The sequence below is a fragment of the Macrobrachium rosenbergii genome, chromosome 51, assembly GCF_040412425.1.
Source record: "Macrobrachium rosenbergii isolate ZJJX-2024 chromosome 51, ASM4041242v1, whole genome shotgun sequence".
Lineage (NCBI taxonomy): Eukaryota > Metazoa > Arthropoda > Malacostraca > Decapoda > Palaemonidae > Macrobrachium > Macrobrachium rosenbergii.
The window spans coordinates 10,035,899-10,061,703 of NC_089791.1; the positions used below are offsets into that span (position 1 = coordinate 10,035,899).

The 25,805-nt window shown below is 42.0% G+C and overlaps 1 protein-coding gene across 1 annotated transcript in view; it reads left to right on the plus strand.

The window, feature by feature from the left end:
* Nucleotides 1-7,826: 7,826 nt before the first annotated feature.
* The window catches only part of LOC136832951 (3-ketoacyl-CoA thiolase, mitochondrial-like), a 137,866-nt gene continuing 119,887 nt past the window's right edge, over nucleotides 7,827-25,805 (plus strand). The window contains exon 1 of the mRNA XM_067094605.1: nucleotides 7,827-7,974. Within this exon, the coding sequence (XP_066950706.1) occupies nucleotides 7,956-7,974 (19 nt within the window). The 5' untranslated portion in view covers nucleotides 7,827-7,955. The remainder of the gene's footprint in view (nucleotides 7,975-25,805) is intronic.

The following is a 25,805-nucleotide window of genomic DNA, read 5'->3' on the forward strand; positions in this document are numbered from 1 at the left end:
ATATTTAAGATTAAATTTCTCTGGAAATTAACCATTAATAGGTATACTGCTAGTTTACTAAAAATGTATTTATTTCAACAACAAAGAAAATTTAAAATCCATTAAGGAGTGATGAATATAGAGAATTAATGCCAATAATGTTAATTTAGTTTTAACAAGATGGCCTTCACTCGAGGCATACGAAATCATATTTAAAAACATGTTTTTATGTGCTTCAAATAAAATTTTCAAGAGGTAACGTGTCAAACTGGGATTTAACAAATTTGTTCTCTATAGATATTGTTACGCACCATACAGTTACAACAGCCATCATTGTTTTTCAAAATCTTCAGGGTAAACAGTGCTTCAAAAATCGAAAAAGTGCAGGGAGTTAACTTACCATTAAATTTGATTACCGACATGGAAAGTGTTTTGAGCGCTAGCTCTTAGGTTGAAATGGCTATAACCAAAAGAACAACAAAGCAAGAAAATGACCTTAATGGTGACCTTGATTTTGGTCCGATGACCTTGACCAACGAACATAGCCGAGATATTATACACTCTAGTAATTGAGGAAAAATGAACTTCCTATATCATGAATTCAAACGAAGAGCGAACAGACGCTTGACTTGCTGCACACACAGAAAGACAGATAGACAGACAGACCAGATGACTGAAAACAAAACGGATTGTCTTTTGTATCCTCGAGATTAATAGATGCACAAATAAAACAAAACGCAGAGGATAGACTAGCTCCAAATTTGGATGAATTAGGCAGCAATGAATTATTTGCACTGACACCCCCTCCAAGAGAAAAAATGTAGAAATCTGAACTCCTTTTAGAAGATATAATTGTATGGAAACAAAATTTAAAGGCACTTTCAAATAAAAACAAATAAATTTCATATCTTGTCCACGGTGAAATACAATATCTTATATATTGAATTCACTGCATTCATTTCATCTCATAAAAAGAAAGTAAAAAAAATCACATATCAAGTTCAGGGGAACGTAACCATGATTTAAAATTCTCTGTCTTCATATCAAGTGATGTTTATCCATAGTGTGTATTAATTTTGGGGTCCAATTAACTGTGTTCCCCTCACTTCAAACTCTGGAAATTTCCACCCCCCCGCCCCCGAGTTACATATGCACAGGGTAATAAATAATAAAGCTATAAAGCTGCACGACGAACCCACACCTTAAATCATTCTCATCTAACACTGGCGCACCAGGTTGGCAATCTACTTTTAGACGAGACGGTTCATCTTTCTCTCCTCGCTATACATCATACAAATCCATGTTCTGTACATGTACATGTACACGTTCCTCCTCCCCGAGTTTGTATTCCTGTAATGCTAAGTAAACCATACGCTGTGATGTACCCATAGCGTTAGTAAATCCACTCCTTAAAATTCTACGGGGTTTTGAATAGTACGAGAAATTCTGCATTTTCGTGAAAGTCGTACCAAATGTGCTTACTACACCTAAAGTACCAAAACTGGTACATTTGTACCAGGACTGGCAACCCTGCACTGGCGGTAGTCATACAGACTAGACGAGAGTTGAACAACTAGGAACAAAACAGAACGAGTTTTATACAAGATGATTTTACGTTCATGAAACACATGGTGTTGTCACGATACTATGATAACTTGTGTGTCTCTATTGGCTACAAAGGCAATCATAAAATGTTATAATCAATATGATGGCAGTCAAAAGAAACTCAAAATAATCTATATTCTTGATGACAATTTCAGAAAATTAAATGAGGTACAAAATAGTAATTTAGATTTTAAATAATTAGTCCGGGTCCTATAAGCCTAATCACAGAACTAAGAATTGACAATATTATATGCTTGAGTAAAAAGCTCTCGTAAATTTCATCTTCATATATTGTTTTAAAATTATTTATGTTAATTATTTTATTTTATTAAATATAAAGTATTTTGATTAAATTACATGCGACTCTTGTGCAGACTGTTGATAAATTTGGCAAAAAAAAAAAATTTTTGATGAGTCGATAGTGGGCCGCATCCAATCAGTGAGTGGGCATTTTCCAGTTAATTTATGTTGGACATCCATTTATACCCCGGGATTTTATTATCAATGGATTATTTCTAAAAGCAAATGGGAAGCAAATGGGTGTTACATGTCTTGACAAAGCCACTCCAAGATAGAATAAAGAGACATCACTTAAGCAGATTTCTAATGTTCTCGCTGCTGGGAGAAAGGGAGCTGGTGATTTGGTTACGATACATGTACATACGCTACCGGGGTCTAAGCGATGTCAGGCAGAGCAGCCGATCGAGACTACGGTCTATCCCAAAGCCAAATCAAAGTCCTTCAAAAAGAAGGCATCGTGCTTACCCCATACAAAAAAATGGGAAAAAGCACGTTAAAAGAAGAAGAATTGTGAGTGTGTTTATAAGCTAACTGTTGGTAACTGAGCTCAAGTGTAACGAAGATGAAACTGCAATTATGAAATGCTATATATATATATATATATATATATATATATATATATATATATATATATATATATATATATAATTTATATATATATATTATATATATATTTGATTTTAAATCACGAAAAATTAAAAACGTGATGATTATATGAACAAAGTTACAGCCACGAACGGGGAATAATTCAAACAATTTTTTGGTATGGCAATGGGAAACCCACTTTTGCCTGTTCTTTCAAACTTACATATGGAATTTTCTGAACGCCTGTACATTCCCAAGATTTTCCATTTTCCTGTAACATGGTACCGTTATGTTGATGATATTTTAGCCATCATACCCGAAAATTTGGACGTAAATAACATATTGGCTCAACTAAATGATCAAATCCCTGCTGTTAAATTTACACTTGAATTAGTGAAAGATGATTGTTTACCTTTTTTGACATTTACATTTATATTAAAAGGGACCCTTATAACTGTAAATTTAGCATTTATAGGAAAAAGCCAAATAATTTGACATATGTACACTATTATTCAGGACATCATATAAATATCAAAATGTCAGTTTTTTCATCAATGTTTCTTCAAGCTTTGCGAATAGTCAGCCCTGAGTTTTAGATCAAGAATTAAAAAAAATCAGAAAACTAGATAGAGATCTATGCTATCCACCCCATATTATGGATATTTGTTACAATAAAGCTATTAAGACCTTTTATGGAAAATCGGAGGGGAAAAAAAGAAGTGTCCTCAAACACCCTTTGTTTGCCACATTTTATTGGATTTGAAGCTGTAAAGCCTTTTTTAAAATTGTTTAATACAAATGTATCCTTTACATATAATAATATAAAAACATGCTTATAAAAAACAGCCCCTGAAAAGATAGTAATATTGTATACAAAATTCCATGCATGGATTGTGATTTATTTTACTTATATATAGGTCAGACCAGTAAAGAATTGAACACCAGAGTAAACAACACAAATACTCGTTAAGAACAGGTCAGACTAATAATGCTCTACTTTTACATTCAAGTGAAAAGTCCCACAGAATACATGGAACGCAAAGCCAAATATTGTCACGTTGTAACGAAACTACTAAGGGATTCTTATCAAAGTATCGGATAAAGGTGAAAGTTGGCAAGTGTATATTTTATAACCCTACCTAATTTTTGCAGGTATTATTTAGCACCTAAGTTCGAGTTTTGATATTCATAGAGTAAAATGAAGTCGCCGGTGCCGAAACCGAGAAAATCACAAACAAGGATCATAAAACCATTTGTGACGTAAACAGAATATGACGTCATGAGGCTCCGCCCATCCACCAGGTAGCAGTAAGTCACTGTGACTAGCCTTACCAAGTTACACACTCTAGTCTTCAACAAATTCGATAATGGGCAGCGGGATATGGAATTGTCCCCGTGGTTGCAAGCCTGCATTTGTGCTAAGGCATGCCACTTTGTATACAAGTGAGAGACCCGTGGCAAGATTTATTCTAGCGTGAATAGGTAATTATTTCTATGGTGGGTAATAGTTACTTGGCCACCCCAGAAGTGTGGGCAGGAGCTGTTAGACAATCCCGTCATTTTGAGTAGTACTGGAAGTCGGACAATATCCATGAAAGCGTGGAACCAGTCATCATTGACATCGCTAGCGACGATGTGGACGAGGATCATGACCTCTTCCTCGAGAGTGACGATGAAGACATTTTGTAAATAAATTACGTATAGCGTTAGAGGTTTTATTTGTACATCTAAATCATATTTATTTAAACATAATGCTTATAACAGTATGTTCCTCATTCAAACTGATTTAAATATATTTTCCTTTCCAAGCATATCGATATAAATCGTGTTATATTTGATTGATATTAAGTAGGTAAATAATAGCTTGCCCTCAAAATCTCGACTCCTACCATTACCTTTTATTTGCAGCGAGTATACGAGCGCTGTTTAGGGTGCTGTATGGTATAAGTAAAAGAAAAACAAAGCAAGAAAATTACCAATGGGTTACAGTAACTGAAATAAAACAATGGCGTTGATCTTTACACCTCTAGCAATTGAGGGAAATGATGTATCATTGCTTTTCATGTGAATTCTACTTCTTGTGACTGCTCCTGACTTGCTGCAAATAGAAGGCTATAGTATCGAGACCTGAGGTAAAACAAAACGGATTGTCTTTTTGTATCCCTCCCCTGAATAGATGTAGATCAAACAAATGAGATATAGACTGGTTCATTATGTGGATGAATTACATACAATGAATTATTTGTAAAGTAGAAACAGGGGCGTTCCTAGACATTTTGGGGCCCAGCGGGCACAGACCCATTTGGGGCCCCTCTTCGGGGTGGAAGGCAAGCGAAGTTTTGCCAAAGCTGCTGGGGGTTTGCGGGGGGAATTTTAGAATATGAGCAATTGTAGGGATCATTTTAAAGGCACTTGTAAATGCAAATTTCAGCTTGTCCTGTCATAGCAGCAATGGTTAAATTTTGCATTTTGGGGCCCCCTTCACTTTGGGGCCCGGGGGACGATTTCAAACAGCCACCCCCTCAGGAACGCCACTGAGTAGAAACAATCGCTGTTCTTATGTTTTAATATTTTCAGCTCCAACTGCCATCACTATCGTTTTATCTCCTTCATATGTGTGAACTTTGTAGACATAGGCCTACGACTGTTACAAGTTGAACTATTAGTCTTATTAACATCAACAAATACGACTTTTGTAAAGATTTGCTTCACATTATTATTAATTAAATTTTTGAATGACTAATCCTATGTAGCCTGTACTGTGAACTAGTGAAACTTAATATAAAATATACTGAACTAGACTAACAGATTTCACGTCTATTTTGTAATACATAGAATATAATCGCACACACACACTTACATACATACATACATACATACATACATACATACATACATACATACATACATATATATATATATATATATATATATATATATATATATATATATATATATATATATATATATATATATATATATATACACACACACACATATATATATATATATATATATATATATATATATATATATATATATATATATATATATATATATATATACTGCCTATATATATATATATATATATATATAATGCCTATTTTTGTATTTCTCATTATCTAAGTTTCCAAAGAATTAAAATTAGCAAGAAGTTCAACATTAATTTAGTTAATGCTAAATGCCAGCAGTTAAGAAGACTACCATGCTCATCAGTGGAGAATGTCTTCTCCTCATCACAAAAGATGACTTGTACAGAAATCATCGGCCACTGGATTATATTATAACGCAAACCCTAGCCTCTATTCTTTGTGTTTCACTGATATGAAGTATTTCTTGGCAGAAGTATGATGAAATAATATCTTGGTCTCATGTAGCCTGTTACAGATGGTTTGAGCAGCAACTTAAAGGGAGAGCGTAATGTTCTCTCTTTATAGCAACATCGGTTGTCAGGGGGGAGTTAGGCGGAGCTCCTTAAGTGATCATCCGATGATGAACTTTAACAGTAGTGCAACAATGGGGTTGTCCTCCAGTTTTTACAATGAATTTATCATGTTTCCTCGTTCTCTCTGTTGTTGCATCCCTCTATACATGGTTGTTTTATTTACGCTAAGCTGCCGAGCAATATCTACAATAGAAACATTAGTCTTATGCTAATGATTGTGGTGTGACTTAGTCTGTCAGTCGACCATAGGTGCAAGTGATAGACAGGCAAACTTTTCCTGCCTGAATGTATCACACGACACATACGACGCTATGAGATTTTGTTTTCATTTTTGACAACGATAATGGTTGAATTCTTTCTTTATTTATATATAATTTCATTGATGATTTATTCAATATTATTTTATTAGTCAATAAGCTTTTTACCTGGACTTCGAAATATAGTTTTTTCTTTGAATTTTTGCCCAATCATCTGAAGTGATATTTTTTCAAAATGTTTCGTCATTTTTCGTAATATGAATTTTTCACTCACCATTCTTTTATATTGTTAACCGTATGATTAATAGCAAAATCAGAATAAGAAAATTACATTTCCTTGTAAATATCAAAAGAACAAATTACTGTTAGGTGAACGAAAACTTCTGGAAACATGTTACCAAAACATTTTGAGTGACTGTACACTGTGCCCAAGTATATAAATTAGCCAGTACCCAGTTCTGTCTCTTTGACCTATTAATATATATATATATATATATATATATATATATATATATATATATATATATATATATATGTGTGTGTGTGTGTGTGTGTGTGTGTGTGTGTGTGTGTGTGTGTGTGTGTGTGTGTGTGTGGATGGGTGGGTGGGTGTGTGATAAGCGTATTGTAGTGCCCGAAGTGGCCTAATAACTTCTTGATTTATAAATATATTTGATTAGCGTTTCTTTGGTATTCTAACTTGTTCTTATCTTGGAAGGAGAATTTCTTCATTCATTTCTCTTAAATCCAAGGTTTTCAATGAGGAATGTATAAAGAATATTTGGAAATCGAGACGTTAAGAAGTCATTGTGGCCATCACGATGCAGAGATCTGGTGGATGTTATAAAGATCTGCGAATGTTGTAATTTCTTGTCTTTTGCTCTCACTCCATTTATTTGGACCGACACCGTCTTGCTGTCCTTGCTGGTCACTCGTTCAAGCATTCGCCAGAGTTAACGTTGTGCTTTTTTTTTTTTAATACAAGTTCACGGGTATTAATTTACTTAGAAGCAATAGACAAGAGACTGCTGATAGTAGGCTATAATAAAAAAAAATAGGTTTACCTTCTGCATCAGAAAATAACTACTACATTATACAAAAGATTTGTCTCAATTATAATTCCGAGATAAAAACCCACGACTAATCGGTGCTTGAGTTCTCATTTCTGCTAATAAATGTTGTCCAGTAGAAATAAAATTTTACTCCTGCTTAATCATTCTTACAATCAGTCAGTTGCCATATACAATATTTGTGACTGCACAGTTAAACTGTTACCTTTTTTATTATTGCAGTAATGAGAAAAACACATGACAACCTTTTAAATTAATTGGTTTGAATTAAATTGAATCTTGCAGATCTGGTTTATCACAGATGCATTCATCAACCAAGGGTAATTTTCCCTCACATAGAAACAAGACTATTTGTTGCCATTTCGGTCAGCTGACAAGGAACGCATTTATGCTTGAGCCAGAACTTGAAAAGAGAGTTTACTTGTCATAAATGATGATGCTTCTGAATAAATATCTACCTAAAAGTCGTCTTTAATTATTCAAAAAAATTTGATTATATGTTAGTTTTTTCAAAATATTCAGCAGAATAATAAAAGAGTTTTGAAAGGTTCTTTATGGCACATAAAAAGCACCACCAGTGAAATAGAAACACTACAAATTTGAGAGCATCCCAAAGTTCGCGAGATAATTCAGGTTGTTCAGGTCCAAGTACTCGAGACCCAGTAACAGCATAATTTTTCTGTGGCCTTACATCTACTGCGAACCCCAAGCATAATGGCAGCTCTGACGAGAGGTAAGTTCGGTGATAAAACGTCACTAATTAATAGCGTAAACTACGTTACCTACAATACGAATTGAGTTGATTTATGCAGACCTATACTAAGGTAGCCAACTTTAGCATAGGCCTAAGTTAGCCTATCGTTGGCTATTCAAGGTTCGTTAACTTTAGACCCAGGCTACGCACAGGCCGGCTGTTTGGCGAGATAAGTCGTGAATATTGATTGAGAGATTGCACTGTTTTAACTGCCAGCTAGGTTATGATTCCATACCCTACTATTGGTAGATATAGCCAGAGTGACCGGTAGGCTACTGGATGACAGTAGGATGAACCGGCTTACTTTTCATTCAGACGATAGGCCTAACCTAGGCTCTTCTAGCAGTGGATAGCCTACCGAAAATCCTCGGCTTAAGCCGCCAAGGCTTAGGCTAGGCTTCGTATAGCCTACCCAGCGGCCGGATTTGAGGTTAAGCCTGCTTCATCTTGGAAGTGAGCTTTGTCACAGTAGGTTGGTTGATCCTTGAAGCTGTGCAGGGCGCTCTCTTTTGGTATATGGACTAAATGCACAAGTATTATGGTATGAATGCACTGAGTGTGTGGTCCCAATGCACCAATTCCCAGTTAACCCAAGAGATGCTAAGGGGATGCCACTTAAGGATGACGGCAATATTATGCATTTGCAACTTCAGTTATGGAACCATTATTTTCTTGCTCAGTTTTTTAGGTAATTCTAAGCCGGCTGTCCGCGGTGAGGTAGCCTATGGCAGTTGACGTTTTTCCTATGTTATTTTACTTGCTTTATGAGAATTTAAAGTAATATTTTGTCGGCCGGCTGTAACTAAACTGTAAATGACCTTTGAAGGCTACACGACGGTATCAATAGGTCCCCTGCACCGACCTATACAGTTCAAAGGTAATTTACAGTTTAGCTACAGCCGGCTGGCAAAATATTACCTTAAACTCCTGTAAAACAAGTAAAACAACACAGAAAAACGTCAACTGCCATAGTCTAGCTGGACTGGACATTATTCGAAGCTTTCAGTTGGGGCGAAGAAACGTAAACGGGTGGCGGAATGGCGCTTCGCGTCTTATCCGCATTTTGAAATATTCTTGGCAAGCTCATATGTTCTGGGAGGCGGTAATGTTGCGCTGTGCGTGCTAGCCACGGGGGTTACAGAAAATATAAAAAGAATATTACTTTAAATTCTTGTAAAGCAAGTAAAATAACATAGGAAAATGTCATTTGCCACAGTCTAACTCACCAATGAACACCAGCTTGTAATACTACTCTCTTAGTTGGAGGCATCGGGTGATTGGCTCGCCTGTAAGGCCACGCATGCATGATAGGGCCTAGAATCAGCAATAGTAGTAATGCATGAAAAGTGCCTTTGGAATGGCTCCCGCTGTCCATTTATTCGCTTGTTTTTCATGCTCCAAATGACATATATAAGAGGAAATACAATAATAAGGTGCCCAAACCTTTTCCCAAGTTATTTGCCCCACTCAAAACCCCGAATCCCAACGGGTCCCCCTTACCATTAGCTATTCATGAAAGTGTTTGCTACCAAACCCGATTCCCCAACGGGTCCCCCTTTTCCGTCGGCTACAGTTCTAAGATAATTTACTTAATTACAGCCGAGCGACAAAATATTACTTTAAATTCTTGTTCAGCAGGTAAAGTTCTATAGAAAAACGTCAACTGTCATAGTGTAGCTAACCGCGGACAGCCGGCTTAGATCTACCGTTTTTTAAAAGTACAAAAAATATACGACAGTTATTAATTGGTTGAATGGGTGTATAGGCTATGTGTGCGTATGTTAACTGTCATATGCAGACTAACTTTAAAACCAATATTATTATTGTCACTGTCATTGCAATTAACTATCTCGATATTACTATTTGATGAAAATGAATAAGCATCATCATCAAAGACCATTACAGTATCTCCAAAATTTTCAAAATAAAGATTTATAAAAATCTTCGACCCTTGCTCAACTTCAGCATACAAAAGCCTCCCTGGTCCTGCCCCCCGGGCTGACGGAGAGTTTACAATTTTGCTATTTTTGTACGCATCATTAAGAGAAATCTGGCATCTTTTATGTTCAAGAGTGAGCTGAATGGCTGTTGAGATTGTTGGTGCCACTCGAGCTGACTAAATTTACTCAGGTATTTGAAAATAAAGCGTCAATAATATTGTCATCCTAGCGCAACATATAAAGTGTCAGTTATAGCGATGTGCAGCACCTTGTGGATTAAAGTGCATCTTTCCTTATGGTCCCAGTGCACCAACTTAATTCACATAACAACTGCTCTCTGGGGAACTATATATGTAGGTAACTATATTCACTTTGCAGGATTATTTTCTTTGATATAGTGAATCATTTACAAAGTCTGAATAAGAATATTACTAAGCCAAGAAATACATTATGCTATAAGAAGACAATTAAAACTGGTAGAACTATGGGGTTGCTCCACATGGAGTATTACCTTGGAAATTGACTTTTCCTGTAGTATTTTTGCTGCATATTAACAGTTTAATGTTATCTTTTGTCAGTCAGCTATAATTAACCTGTAATTAACCTTTAAGGAAGGGCATAATTTATCAATGTGCAGCACCCCAGACCGGGGAAACTTTGAGGTCGGCAAAATAAAAAAAATCACATCAGTGGAAAGAGAATGACACATACATTCACACTGTATAAATAAAAAATTCTAAAAAATTTTACCTTCCGAGAAGTTGAAAATGACTATTTACAACTCCTTGGTACCTCATACAAGACAGTCGTAAATTTTACCAACTTATATATGTTTTCTAATAAATAAATTCATTGTATTTTGTAAAATTATTACTGCTCACACAATATCAAAACAGATAAGAAATAAAGCAGTAACAAATTTTTGCATATTTGTTGTAAAATTTTCAGGTAAATTTCTGAGAAGAAGATTCAGTAACCTTTTTTTACTTTTACATGCTTTTTCTAATATTTCTTTGCAATTTTTTGTAAATTACATTTACAACCAACATACTATCGTAAAGACAAAAACAAAAACAACCAACAACCCATTAGTATATTTACAAGCAAATTTACAAAAAAAGACTCATGTGAGAGAAGTGCAGTACTTTTCCTTGAAGTCACAAGCATTACTGATACTGGCTAACTCACGTCTGTATAAAGTTGCCATTAGTGAATTTATAGTATAGAAGTATTGGCACCTTTGTTTTGAATCATTATTACCATAACAGTGGTGCGTAATTCTGCTTCACACTGAAGCTCAATCTGTCCACCTTCCCAAACCTGTTTTACTTCACACTGAGGCTCAATCTGTCCCTTAAGGGTTAATATCAGAACTGATATTTGTTCCGACACGATATACAAACCGTCAGTCCTTTACATTAGGAATTACTTTCAGCACAGCTGGAAACAGCTATTGAACTTTTGAACAAGGTGATTAGGCAGTTAACTACCGTCTGGGAGGTAAGGGTACCGCCTGCCCAGGTGTAAACATTCCAATTTGCTTTCGGCCATTGTGGGCTGCAGACGCGTTTCTTGCTCTCTGCCCTGACTGCCTTTGAGCTGTTTTCCTGGTGGGATCTTTCTTGTTTGTTCTTTATCATGGATGTGGATAAATCTCATAAGACCTCCTTCCCCCAGCATGTGTGTCCTGGGGTGGTAGGAAAGAAATGTAACACCTTTCGTTCTAGCATGGATATGGACCCACATGCCCTCTGCCCCACTTGCAGAGGACGCGTGTGTTCATGCGCTTCTCCATGCAGAGCGTTGTTCCTGGTCTGCTGAGCAGTGGGCGAAGTCTGAGGGGAGGGGACAATACTGTAGAAACCCCGCCAAGGCGTCGTCCGAGGGTAACACGCCCCCGACGACTCCCGTGGTGGCTGACCCGTTGGGATCGTTTCTCCCTCCCAGCAAGCTTCCCCTTTTTGCTGCCTCTCCCTTGGGTGAGGACTCCCCTTCCCCTTCCTCATTCGTTTCGTCGGGTGTGGAAGGCTGCGGGGGTGCGGACGTTCAGGACATCCTCTCTGGGTCCTCTCCTCACTCTGGGGGCGAATTTTTCCTCATGGAGTGAGTAGAGGCTTCCGTGTTTGACCTGATTCTTTCCTCAGGCTTGGCAGTGAAAGTGTCTCTTGGTAGCCAGGTACCCGACCTCGCCTCTTCCTGGCTGCACCTGGGTCTGCTTGGTGTTACGTCACTGGAGGGGGCCTGGCATCCCATCTGTCAGGCACTCCAGTGACAACCCACACAGCTACAACACCCACCACCATGACTGTCACCATGTCATCATTTGGGAAGCTGCCTGTGACGGGCCTCGCACCTGGGCACCCAGGTGTCGGCCGCTCCTGCCATGCTCCATTCCGTGCCACTGCCTCCTGGTTTCCTGGCCCTGTTATCCCTGTCTGGCCCCTCGCAGATGGTGACTTCTTCAGTGCCATACATATCCATGCCTGCTCCCGTTGCCAACCCATGGTCGTTCCTGACCCCGGCCCTGGCTCCTGGCTACCCTGACTCTCGGCCCGGTGTGGCTTCTCATGCACCACCCATGCCTTCGACCTATGCATCGTCTACTGGCTTTCCTGGCTCACACCCGCTCCACCTGCCCCGGTAGCTGCTGGCCCGAGCACCGTCTCCACTACCCAGGTTGTGCCCACTTCCCTGGCCCCCCTGGCTGCGCCTGTGTCTTCTGTTGCTCCCTCGTGGATAGGGAACCTGACCGCCATCCTGAGGAAGATGACGAAGAAGTCGAAGAAGAGATCTAGGAAGATAATGGTCGTTGTCCACGTCTTCGTCGTCCTCGTCGTCTGCTACCTCTTCTTCCTCTTCTTCTTCTTCTTCCAAGGCTCGCCAGCCAAAGGAGAAGAAGCCTTCGTCTCCCCCCCCCCCCAGAAGTCTTGCTCCGAGACTTCTAAGGGACTGCTTCCTTCCACAGGAAAGGAAGTGGGATCTCTCATTGGCTCTTCCCAGTCCACGGACCAGGGAATTGATGCATTGACCCCCAGGTCAGTCGTATCGGGAGCCGAGGGTGTGCAGACCGCGGTTTGCACTCCCCCTGCTGCGCTGAAGAAGCCTGCTTCTAAGGCCAGCGGGACTGTGTTGGATGCTCATTCGCGAGCCGCGCCGAGTACATGGGTCTCCTTAGGTCTCTAAGGATACCGAGTACCCAAGTCTGGTACTGGAGAAACCTCTCTCCGTACCAACTCAGGCACAGGACGGGAGAAAGAGTCTGGGCATGCAGGTGCTCCGACTCTTCCTGCTGGCACTTCTTCGAGTGCCAAGCCAGGTTCCCAGGGAGGTGCGCCGGTCCCTCAGGTTCGGACACCTAGTGAGGTAGAGAAGAGGTCCCCTGCTCAGTCTTCCTGAGAGGCCTTGGCCTCAAAGAAGACTGGGGTGCACCCAGAGGACAGTGCAAGTTCTCGCCAGCCAGCCTCGCGCTCGACTCCTTCTAGTCCCCAGCCACATTTGTGTTGCCAGCCTGGCTTGGGGAGCTGAGTGCGCGGCTCGACTCACGTGAGCTGCTCTGCTCTCACTCAGGCAGCCAATCGCCGAGAGTGTTCTCCTCAACCAGGTTTGCTGTCACCACACTGGGTTGGTAGCTCTCCCGGCCTGCTGCTCCTGTTGGTTCACCAGCAAGACCAGTGGGAGTGCCCGATCCTCCTCGCCTGTCCCCTCTACCTCCTGAACTCCTCCTAGGGGGCGCGAGTCGGACAGGAAGAACTCCGGCGAGGTGTCTCCCCAGAGTTCTACCTCGGGGGTGTATGTGCCTGACTCGGTCCTAGGTCGTACGCCCGCATGGTGCAGGAAGGATCACAGGAGTCTGCCGAGGTTCTCCCTCCTGCAGTGATAGTAGATCGGGAGGACTGTACCCTGGAAGGACTCGAGGGTCCCCTTCCCCAGGACGCGGACACCCCCAAGATACAGAGGACTTTTGTCAAGGTAATTGTGCTGATTCGTCAGCACAGCGACCTCGGGAAAGGGACCATGGCCTCTTCTGTGGATCATCCTTCACGCTTCGAATCCTTTTGGGGACCCAAGAAGGAATCCAAGGCTTCAGTGGGGCTGCTGTGGTCCATGCTTGCCGAGGGGGTCTTCGATCAAGTGAATGGTCTTGTGTCTGGGCGAAAAGAAAGGACAATTCACAACTTAATTGAACCGCTCGGACAAGCTGCTTCCCCTCCTCTGCCTCGTCAGAAGCATTTCTGTACCACCATTGGAGAGTCATTGCTGTCTAAGCAGGTTGACCCACCTGGTTCGTGGGCGGGTCTTTTGTTGCAGCAACTTGCTGCAGAGAGCATCTAACCCTGGAAGCCACTGCCATGGCAGCTTTCCAGGCAGTCTCCTGGTTGGATCTGTGGTCATTCACAGTATCCAAAGTGCAATACCCTGTGGGCCTGACTGTTGCTGGGGTCTACCTCTCTCTTCCCTAGAGAGTTGGTGGACACTGCGGTGTGGACAAGGGTTGGGCCGATGACATCGACCGCCTTGTTCACCAGGCAGTGGCCAAGACCTCCGGGTCTTTGCATTCCACTGTGGCCAGGCCCTCGGGTCAGACTAGCACTTCTCGGCCCCTAAATTCCGTCTTTGAAGGGATCATTAGAATACCCAGCCTTCTTAGGTCCTCTGGAAAAGTGGGTCTTCCCGCCCCTTTCAGTCTGCTTTCCAGTCCGGTAAAGGGGGCAGGGGAAGAAGAAGGGAAACGCTAGGGGCGGTGGTCCCCCCGACTGCTGCGAAGGTGGGAGGGTGCCTGTCGATGCCATTGGGCAACATAGCGGCTTGTCTGGGCCGAGACTTGGATAGTGGATGTCCTTTGGGAGGGATATCTCTACTGCCCGAGTCTTGGCCACCCCTTCCGCAACACCCCCGTCTGTCTCTGCACCTACGTCCAGGATCACCGAAGGACTCCGCTTCACAGCAAAGTGCAAGCCATGCTAGTGTGAGGTGCTGTGTAAGTTGTGTCGGATCAGTCCCGGGCTTTTACAGCTGTGTCTTGCCGTAGAAAGCCACAGGGGGTTGTTGGAGGTCGGTCATAGACCTCTCTCCTGAACTGATTCCTACGCCAGACTCGGTTTCACAATGGAAACGGCGCCATCGTGCTCGCTTCCATCAGGAGAAACGACTTCATACTTACAGTGGACTTGAGGATGCATATTTCCAAATACCCATTCATCCATCCTATCGCAAGTACCTCTGCTTTATCCTCGGGGAGGCGGTCTTCCAATTCAGGGCACTCTGCCTCGGGCTCTCGACCACTCCCCAGGTGTTCACGAGTCTTCTCTCGTGTCAGCTTGGGCCCATTGGCAGGGATCGGTCTGCTGGGGTATCTCGGCGAGCTGGCTGGTCCTGGCGAGCTCCGTTTGCAGTTGCTGGGACCAGGATTGACTCATTGAGCTTTGCCATGATTTTGGGATCATGGTGAGATCTCGAAAGTCAGATCACCCCCAAACAGAGGATAAAGTACCTGGGCATTTGTAGACACGGTAGCAGCGAAAGTCTTTCCCTTGAACTCTTGTATCAGCAGGCTTAGGAAGGCAGCACAACTGTCCCTGTCTCAACAGGAACAGCCAGCTCGGCAATGGCAAGTCGTCACTGGTCACCTGTTGTCGCCAGAGAAGCTGGTACCTCATGGGCGTCTTCACCTGTGGTCTCTACAATGGAGACTAAAGGAGTAGTGGTCCCAGTCCTGAGACCCCTAGTCCTTTCTCATCCCTCTTTCCGAGGAGGTGAGAGAGGACCTCCGCTGGTGGATGGATGATGGAAACCTCTTGATAGGAGTATCCCTACATACTCCCCTCTCTGGACATGCTGTTCTCAGATGCATTGACCGAGGGATGGACCGCACACCTAGAGGAGTTGCTGACTTGGAGTATAGCACCGAGGCGACAAGCACCTGCACATCAACATCCTGGAACTCAAGGCAGCCTTCCTGGCTCTCAAAGTTCGGGATCGGTGATGGGACACTCCGTGGTACTGATGGCGACAATACCATGGTAGTGGCATACGTCAACAAGCAGGGGGTCTAGTATCCCTCCCGCTCCCATCAGTTGACGATGCAGGTGCGCAGTGAGCTGCTCACTTTCGGCCAGAGCTGTCAACCAGGTACTGTACATTCCAGGTAAGAGGAATGTCGCGAACAAGCTCAGCCTCCAGAATCAGGTAATTGGAACTGAATGGTCCCTTCACTCCGGAAGTCACGGAAAGGTTGTTTGACCTGTGAGGGCATCCAGTCATCGATCTGTTCACCACCTGGCACAACAGAAAACTCCAGGTCTTATGTTCTGTTATGCCAGACCCATGGGCCACTGCGGAGGATGTTCCAGCACCCGTGGGACAACCTCGACGTCTGCGCCTTTCTTCCATTCTGTCTGATTCGCAGTGATCAACCAGGTGATGATCACTCCAAATCTCAGAATGATTCTCGTGGCACCTTGGTATCCCAACCTGCTAGCCCTCCTTTCCAAGGTGCCGAGAGAGATTCCCCCCTGGCCCAACCTGCCGTGTCAACCCCACGTGGAGCAGTATCACCAGGCAGTGCAGTCCCTGTGTCTTCATGGCTGGAGGTTATCCACCATCTCCTGCAAGCGAGAGGCTTTTCGCATCGCGCAGCAACGGAGATGGCCGGGTACCTCAGACGATCCTCCACAGTGGTGTAGTACCAGGGAAAGTGGTCCGTCTTCTGTGGTTGGTGTCGTGGATGGGGTATTCCACTGGTCGGAGCTACTGTTCAGCAGGTCACAGACTTCCTCGTCTTCCTTCACGGAGAGAAGCTTCTCTCCACTTCAGCTGTAAAAGGCTACCGTGCTGCACGTGGCTTAGTCTTGCAGCTGAAAGGAGTAGATGTCTCCTCTTCTTTTGAGATTTCCCTACTGATGAGGGCTTGGAAAGGTCTTGCCCACCCAGGCATCAGGCCCCCTGCATGGGCTGTGATTCTCGTTCTAAGGAACCTGACTCATGCACTGTACGAGCCTTTACAAGAGTTGTCAGACAGGGATCTGACCCTCAAGACCGTCTTCTTACTGGCCCTGGCATCAGCGAAGAGAGTTGGCGAACTTCACGGACTTTCCTTTGATGTTAAACACTTGAGGGGATGGGGATCATTTACGCTTGATTTAGTCACGGATTTTGTGACGAAGACTCAGAATCCTTCGGTCCCTGATGCACGGTTCAAGTCTTTCATGATCCCCTCCTTAGAGGACTTTGTAATGAACCAGACGAGATGCTACTGTGTCCTGTTAGAGTGCTGCAGCGCTATCTGAAGAGGACTTGACGTCTCCGGCCTGAGTGTCGACGACTCTTCGTTAGTACTGGCTCGACCAAGAAAGAAGTGTCCAAGAACACGATCTCCTTCTGGCCGGTGAGGCGATATGAGAGTGCGTATTCTGCTGCTGGAGAAGATTTACACCGGGTATTTTTTGTAGAAGAGCTCACGAAGTCCGCAGCTTTGGTCCGTCCCTCGCATTCCAGAAGAACATGTCGGTTCTTCAGGTGTTGGAGGCAGGTCCAGTGTGGCCCCAACAGACCACCTTCACTTCCTTCTACCTTTGGGATGTTGCTCACAAGCCCTTGGAAACTTTTTCCTTTGATCCTGTGGTGGCTGCTCAACAAGTTGTGCAGCTTACCCAGCTCCTCTAACAGGACAGGTTGCATCTCGCCTAAGATGTACGGTTGTGATTGGGAGAATGAATGTGGAGTGACTGGCCTATCTTCCTTCTCCCCATCTCGGCTCTCTTCCCCCGGGCAGGGAGCGGACGTGCTGCTACATGCTGGATCTGGCAGTCAATGCAGGTAAGCACTTAACGGGAGCTTCCGTTCTATTTCCATTCAGGTTTATAGAAGCAACCCCACTCCTTCCCCTTGCAAAGGGGGGAAGGAGACCATGCCAATAAGACAAACCCAATGCTTGTGATTGCCTTAATGTCACCGACTCCAAGTTCTTCCTAGCCTACTTTGCATGAACTGATGCTTCCTCTTTCATGCAAAGGGACCCAGAAGTCTGACAATTGATCTCATGTTTCTTACAACCCAATCATTTTGTCAGAGGTAGTTTTCCCTTCCTCACTCTATCGACCAGGAAGGGAAGACAAGGTGTGGTAAACTCCAGTCAGTTTGTAGAGACTCACTCAGATTCTCTCTCCAACCAGTGAGTCTTCCTAATGTAAAGGACTGATGGTTTATATATCGTGTCAGAACAAATCACAGATTTTTTAAAGTAAATGGTGTTTTTCCTAACTATACAAACCCGAGGTCCTTTACATTATGTTTCATGCCCACCTCATGCCACCCCTCAATCTGAAACCTGGGCCAAAAGGCAAATTGGAATGTTTACATCTAGGCAGGCGGTACCCCCACCTCCCAGATGGTAGTTAACTGCCTAACCACCTTGTTCGAAAGTTTAATGGCTGTTTCCAGCTGCTCTGAAAGTAATTCCTAATGTAAAGGACCTCAGGTTTGTATAGTTAGGAAAAATACAATTTACTTTAAAAATGTGATTTCAGGAAAAGATAATGTCATAGCAGATTATTTATCCCGTTGTGAATCGTTGGATTCAAACCCAGGATAACTAATCTTCCTGGGGGGAGGAATTTCATGATGTTGCTTTGTAATATGTAGATCATCCCAGTTTTGATATATTTACTCTTCTGTTTATCATGTGTTATGTGTACTGTAATATAGTAACAATAATTGTTGAAATATCATATGTAGTGTGATGTCAGACCCCAAAAGAGTTAGTGATTTAGTTAACAGCGTAATTTAGAATTAATAATATTTTTCCCGATAATAGCACAGTAGCGGGAGAGAGAGATTCGAGTTTTAGACCAGATGTGCCATCTATCATCAGTTCAGATAAGAGAGCGCTTTGTTTTGGGTTACGCGATGACAGGACGGAATAACAATTGTTGATCCGTTCTGGAAACCAACTTGGGTTTTTCATTTTGTTTTTAAAACATGCCAATCATAATTACCCAGTTGCCATCTGTTTTATCACGTAAAGATTTCTGTAAAAGCTTTGTCTCACACGAGAAGAAGGCAAATGATTTTGCAATGTTACATGTATTCCATGCGATTTTCTGGTAAAAACATGTACCTTTTGAGAGATATGAACAAGTGTTGCACTGAAGCTCATGGCATTTGTGTCATGTTTAAGATGGCATTGCTGTGATCAAGTGTTGTCCCGATTGCGTTAAAAATGTTTTGCTTCCTTCTTCTAGAACCTCTTGTATCTCGTCCCCAAAATGCCTTAATGACGTCACTTGAGTGTTTCGTGTGCTACAGGAATCCCAAAATTTGCTCATTCTGATTTCGGAGACCATTCATATTGATTCTCTCTCTCTCTCTCTCTCTCTCTCTCTCTCTCTCTCTCTCTCTCTCTCTCTCTCTCTCTCTCTCTCTCTTCAAAGAGAGTAATTTTAATCTAGGAAATATATTTGTGGTCACTAGTGATAGTCTTAGCTTTTGAGATCTGAATTTATGAAAATTATATCTAAAGATGCCTTATAAGGTGTGTTTTTGTGAATCTAAAGCAGACAAATTGATTTTACAAAGGTTTTCACAAGCTTGTGTAAGGTAAAGTGAAATTTAATTATTATTACCATGGTATAATAAGGTGTGTTGAAAGAATTTTTGTCTAAGTGAAATTATTATTGATAAATCTTTTGTGTATTTTATGTGTTCTTGTGTTTGCAATCTCTTAATTTTTCATATTTTATATACTTGTGATTTCACATTTATTTATATATTTAGCATTTTAAATATTTCTTGATAATTTAACATTGTCTACTTGATTTAATTTTTATTTATTAAGTTTTTCTTTTCAAATCTTGAGTAATTCTTGATAGTTTAAATTTTGCTTGATTAATTTAATTTCTTGATAAATTAAAGTTTTTGTGATTTAGTTTTGTTTAATAATTGAATTCAAGAATTAATTAAATTTTGTGTTGTTTTCAAGTAATAGTAAATTTTTCATATTGTGAATTCTAATTTAAATTTTGATTTTATATATGTAACTTACCCAGTAATTACTTAGCTAAGAGTTTCTACTCGAACAGCAGTTAGAATTCTGAATTCCGTGGTAGCGATTCTTTTGTTTTGTATAGATGACTATGCCCCACCCACTCTCGGGTTACGAAAGAGGGACAACACCGCCAACACGACAATTTGTTTCTGCTGCTTGTAGCATCAACACCTGGTGTTGTTACAGCAGTTCAGAGTTTTTGGATTTGTAATTTTCTTCCTTGGTGAAGTATTTTGTAGCCTTTTCAGCAGTTTTTCATATGGACTTTCACAATTTCAACCTTTTCAACTATTAGGGTATGTCCGACACTAGTAGTTCTAGTTTCCAGTATTGCAGTAAAAGCTGCAATACATGGATGACAAAATTGACTTACGATTCTCACACCTTGTGTTCCGGTTGTAGAGGTCAAGTTTGCTCTATTAACTTGACATGTGACGAATGCAGGGATTGGGGAGAACAAAAATGGAAGACTTTAAATTCTCATTTAGCAAAGCTAGAGAGAGATAGGAAGAGGAAAGCAGCCGCTAAAGCCAGTGGAAAATTAGCTAGTCAGACTTTGACTCTAGATCGGGTCAAGGCTGACATGTTCCATTCTCCAACTGCTAACCCTTCCCACCTGCATCTCTTAAACCACCCCTAGCCCAGATTTTGAACCACCTACTACCTGCCTTGAGAAGATAAGTTTGAGCAACATTTAAATCTGGTAGTGACTACAGTGGCCCAGTTACGGGCATCAGTGCGTGTCTGATGGACAAGTTTGAGAACAGTGCTAAAGGTGAATCTTGGAGGTGGTCGTCCCCACTGATTCTCTCCTAGCGTTAAATCTTCCATACTCCCTGCTACCTGGGAGAAACATACTAGTAGCCCAAGGGAAAAAGAAAGTATACCTTAGTTTTACCAGACCACTGAGCCAATTAACAGCTCTCTAGGGTTGGCTCAAGGATTAGACTTATTTTGCGTGGCTAAGAACCAATTAGTTACCTAGCAGCGGGACCTACAGCTTATTGTGGAATCGAACACATTTTAGCGAGAAATTAATTTCTATCACCAGAAATAAATTCCTCTAATTCCTCATTAACCAACCGGAGAATCGAACTCGGGCCTAGCGAGTGCAGACAACTCACTGAGTCGAGCCAACGCATTTAACTATAGTAGCCCAAGGGAGGTCAGTGGGGTCTGCCCGTGGGCAGTTGTCCCCTCACTCCAACCTGTTGCATCCCAGGTTGCGACTAGACAGCATCAAGTTCTGAGGAGTCCTCGCCTTGTAAGAGCTGTCTTCGTCGTTTCCCTGATGAATCTTGCCCGCTTAAGAGACATTTCTCAGGTAAAGAGTAGTCCCCGCATCTCCCTTACAAGGGAATGAGGGAGCCTTCCTTCAGTCCTCAACCTTTGTGTAGCAAGTGGGACACTCCGAAGTGTTTCTCATCCCCTCAGCACCAGGAGTGAGGTTCTAGCTCTGTACACCTCTCGGGCAAGCAGCTCCAGATTTCACGTAAACGGCCTGTTCCCTCCGAACGTTCCATATCAGCGGAATGCTTTGATGAGCGCCATGATGCGCCCCAGCACCCTGTGGTGGTCGGATGCTCTCTTTCGTCGGAGTGCCCTGAAGCTTCTGATCTTCCCATAGCTCTTGAGCCCCTCTCAAGTCGCCAAGCACCCTGCAGCTTTGGATGAGCCTTCTCCTGCATTGGACCCAGCTCTTGAACCTTTGCGACATAAACTGGATAATATCCTTCATCTTTTACAGAAATCAGCAGCACAGACTGCCCTGAATTAGACTCGATGACGTTTCCAATCTCTTACGAAGATGAAGAAGAGGAGCAGGATGCATCTTCTGTGCTGTATGCGTCACTCCTGAAGTTCCTTCTTCAGCAGTTCCTGGAATTTTTCACTCCGACCTCTCCTTCCTCTCCAGGTTCGTCTTTCTTGATGAGCAATCAGCCCGTGGATTCAACGAGACTTCCTAAGATGGCTCTCTCTAAATCATTGAAGAAAGCTCTTTGCCAAGTAGAGAACTGGCTTTCCGAGAAGAGGGATCAAGGGAAAGCCTGTTTTAGTCCTCCCTCTCGTCTCGCACTTATGCGGTACTTGTCTTGTGCAATGGGAGAAGCTCCTTCCCTGGGAGTGGCTGCCTCCTCCCAGGGGGACTTTTCTGCGCTCATTGACTCCGGACGGAAATCGGCTCTTGCTTCGGCAAAAACGTTCTTTTCAGCACAGGAGATGGATCATCTTTTGAAGAGTTTGTTTAAGTCTTTCGAGGTGTTGAGTTTTCTCAACTGGTGTTTGGGAGCAGTTGCCAAGAAGTTTCAAGAACCAGTTTTTTTGTGTGATGAAGCTGCAGACCTGTTTAAATTTCTCTCTTCCGCAGATAAAGCCGTTAGAGGTGGCTCACAGGAATTAGCTGCCCTTTATACCATGGTTGTCATCTGCAAAGATGGAGCATTTGTAGTTCTGTAGAGGCCAGGTGAATCAGTTAGAGTATACCTTAGATTTGTTGACCAGACCAAGTGCCAGAGGGACTGTCTGCCTTTCTCATTAAACCACAACTCTCTTGACCTGGCTTTCGAAGGATTAGATTTAGGTCCACGGTTCAGTTATTTGTGAAACCTAAGAAAACCAAAAATTGGTTGCTCCACTAGGGCCAGGGATCCTTTTGGGGAGAGATGGAGCAAAAGAGGACAGGTTACTGTGGAAACCGATTTTGGGAGGCTAAGAACCACATTATGGCTGCCCCACAGGTTAGAATACCACATTATGGCGAGAAATGAAGTTCTATCTTCAGAAATCTTCTTCTTCGTTTAACATGCTTTTTCCCATTTTTTATATGGGGTAAGGATGATAAAATCCTCTAATTTTTCAGTGGCTGGTCGGAGAATCTTAATGCTGGGCCAGCAGATTGCTAGCTGAGAATGGTACCCACCCATCCAATGAGGAACTGAGCGGATCAGTGGGTGGTGAAAGTTTTAAAGGAGGGATGCTCTATTCCCTTCAAGGAGAATTCGTCATTGACCAACATTCCCATTGTATTGACGGCTTACTCCATAGGATCAGAGAGGTATTCGCCCCGTCGAAGGAAGTGTCCTCTCTTCTGAGCAAAGAAGCGATAGAATTAGTGAAAAAGGCAGACTTGAAAGGATTTTACAATCTCCTTTTTGTAGTATCCATGACTTCAGGGGGTTGGAGACCGGTGCTTGACATAAGTGCTTTGAACGTCTTCATAGAAAAAACAAAATTCAACATGGAAGCCACCCACTCAGTTCTTGCTTCCATCTGTCAGGGAGATTGGATGGTTTCCCTGGACATGCAAGACGCTTATTCCCATATTCCGATTCACCCGGATTCGAGAAAATACCTACGATTCGTTTTTGAGGACCAGATTTTTCAATTTCGAGCATTTTGTTTCGGTCTCTCGACAGCCCCTCAAGTCTTCCTGTTAAGCTTTTTGGCGAAGGACGAGAACCCTTCACACCCTTGGCCTCGTTCCTTCACAGTTAAGAGCCTCCCTGATATTTTAGGCATGGAATAGGAAGAAAGAGTGCTTTGCCTGATGAGAGCCCTCAGGTACTACCTGCACCGAACCGAGAAAATTAGAGGGCAATTTTCTAATTTATGGTGCTCGGTCAAAAATCCCTCTAGACCCTTATCTAAGAATGCTATTTCCTTCTTTTTGAGGAACTTTATCATTGAACCTCACTCCTAAGTAGAAGAAAATGATTTGAAAATCATGAAAGTGAAAGCTCATGAAGTTGGGGCAGTTGTTATATCAGTAGCTTTCAAGCACAATCTTTCCTTATCCTCATATTGGAAAAGCAAGTCGTTGTTTGCAATGCACTATCTGTGGGATGTGGAAACTATTTTTTTTTTTTTTTTGTACTGCACCCTGGGCAGGGGCAATGATCTGAGCTTTGTTGACCTTCGGTATTCTTCATCACAAAGTCCCTGCTGTATGTTCTGTCGGCCTTCGGAGCACTCCTAAAACACAGAATGTCCCACTTCCGTAGAGACGACTCTGACTATACCGTCAGTTTCTACAGTTCGAGATGAGCGCCAACCAGAGGCAGTAATTATCTGCACAGCTCACTGACCAGGTAAGGCAACAACAAACAGTGTCTCAATGTTAGCCTTGTTTAGATCATTAACTTTCATATGTAAATTGTTATTTTACTGTCCACGATTCCGTACCTCCTTTCAGTGTGGAATCAGCTAAGTAATTACTGGGTAAGTTACTTGTATAAAAATTATATTTTTATGATAAAATAAAGTTTTATATAAGTAACGTACCAAGTAATTACATAGCTATTGGTTCCCTAACCTACGGCAGCTTAAAAATTCAAAATTCGTGATGTGGTGCTACTATCATTAGTGTTTAGGTGACAAAGTCCTGCCCACCATCTGGGACTCGAGGAAACAGCCCAGTGGAGAGCTCAATTCGTTTTATGCTCTAATGTTCATGTAAGGGAAGGAGGGCGGGCTCCGACCATGTAATTACTTGGTAAGTATAACTTTACTTTATCATAAAAATGTCATTTTTATATAATTAACTTACCAAGTAATTATATAGCTGATTCCACATTGTTAGGAGGTGGGAAAGAGCATGGGCATATTCTACTCCAAAGCATTAAGTAAGTAATGAATTTGAAATAGAAAGGTTGCAAACATTGAATAAATGTTTGTTGTTTCCTTACCTGTTGAGAGCGCTGCTGCAGGTAATTACTTGGTAAGTACTGTAGATATAAAACTATTTTATCATAAAAATTTCATTTTTATACATACTTACCCAATAATTACAAATGGAGCCCACCCTCTGTAATATATTATCCCAGGTCCAAATAAACGTTGGGGTATATTTGCATAGTTTATTCCCAGACAAGGATCCATGGTGATACTAACAATTCAGTTACAGAAACTAGACTCGCTGTTATACAGAAAGCATCAGAAAACGTTAACAGTACAAACCATAAATATATATAATAAAACCTTAACAGCAGTTCTCCATCATCATCATCCAACAATAAACAAGTGCAGTTCTCCATAATTGAACCATTGAACGGACATACATACTTATACAACAAACGACTCAAGTATACAACACCCTCCTCCCTGTGCATGTTTTGAGCATAAACAAATTGGTATAATGGCTTAGTTGTTCCTTTCTCTTACCCGAAAATGGGTGGGTCTTATCCCTACACAAAAACAAAAAATGATCAACATAAATTTCAAAATTTAAGCTATCCGTTGGGTAGAAATTCTTCACTAAGTAATTACTGGGTATGTAAATATAAAACTTTATTTTATCATAAAAATATAATTTCTTTCTGAAAATCAGTTGGAACAGAAAGAAATATCCGGATTCTTTCATCTTTCCAATAATGAAGGAAATAAAAGTGGACCTTGTTTGGTGGAAATCAAGAGACAAGCTCTCTCAAGGGAAGTTGCCCCTTCCTCTGAGCCCCAACCTAGTGTTTTATTTTTGATGCATCATTTTCTAAGTTGGGAAGCACTGGGAGACAAGGAAGTCTCAGGCCTTTTGACTTTAGATTGCAGAGGAAAGGGGCACATCATTGTGAATAATTGATAGCAATTCACTGGGGATTGCAAGATTTATCATCCGGAGGTGTCTGGGAGGACAGTGACCATCCACTCAGACAACACCCTGCATTGTCCTATGTCAGAGATCAGGGGGAACTCGTTCGTTTGCCCTTTTGCCAGCAGCAAGAGCCTTGCTCATTTAGGTGGATTAAGTCCAAACCAGATCTTAACCAGGTTTTATTTGGGGAAATTAATGTTGGTGGACTAACTCTGCCATCAAGCAAGTTCTCCCCACGGAA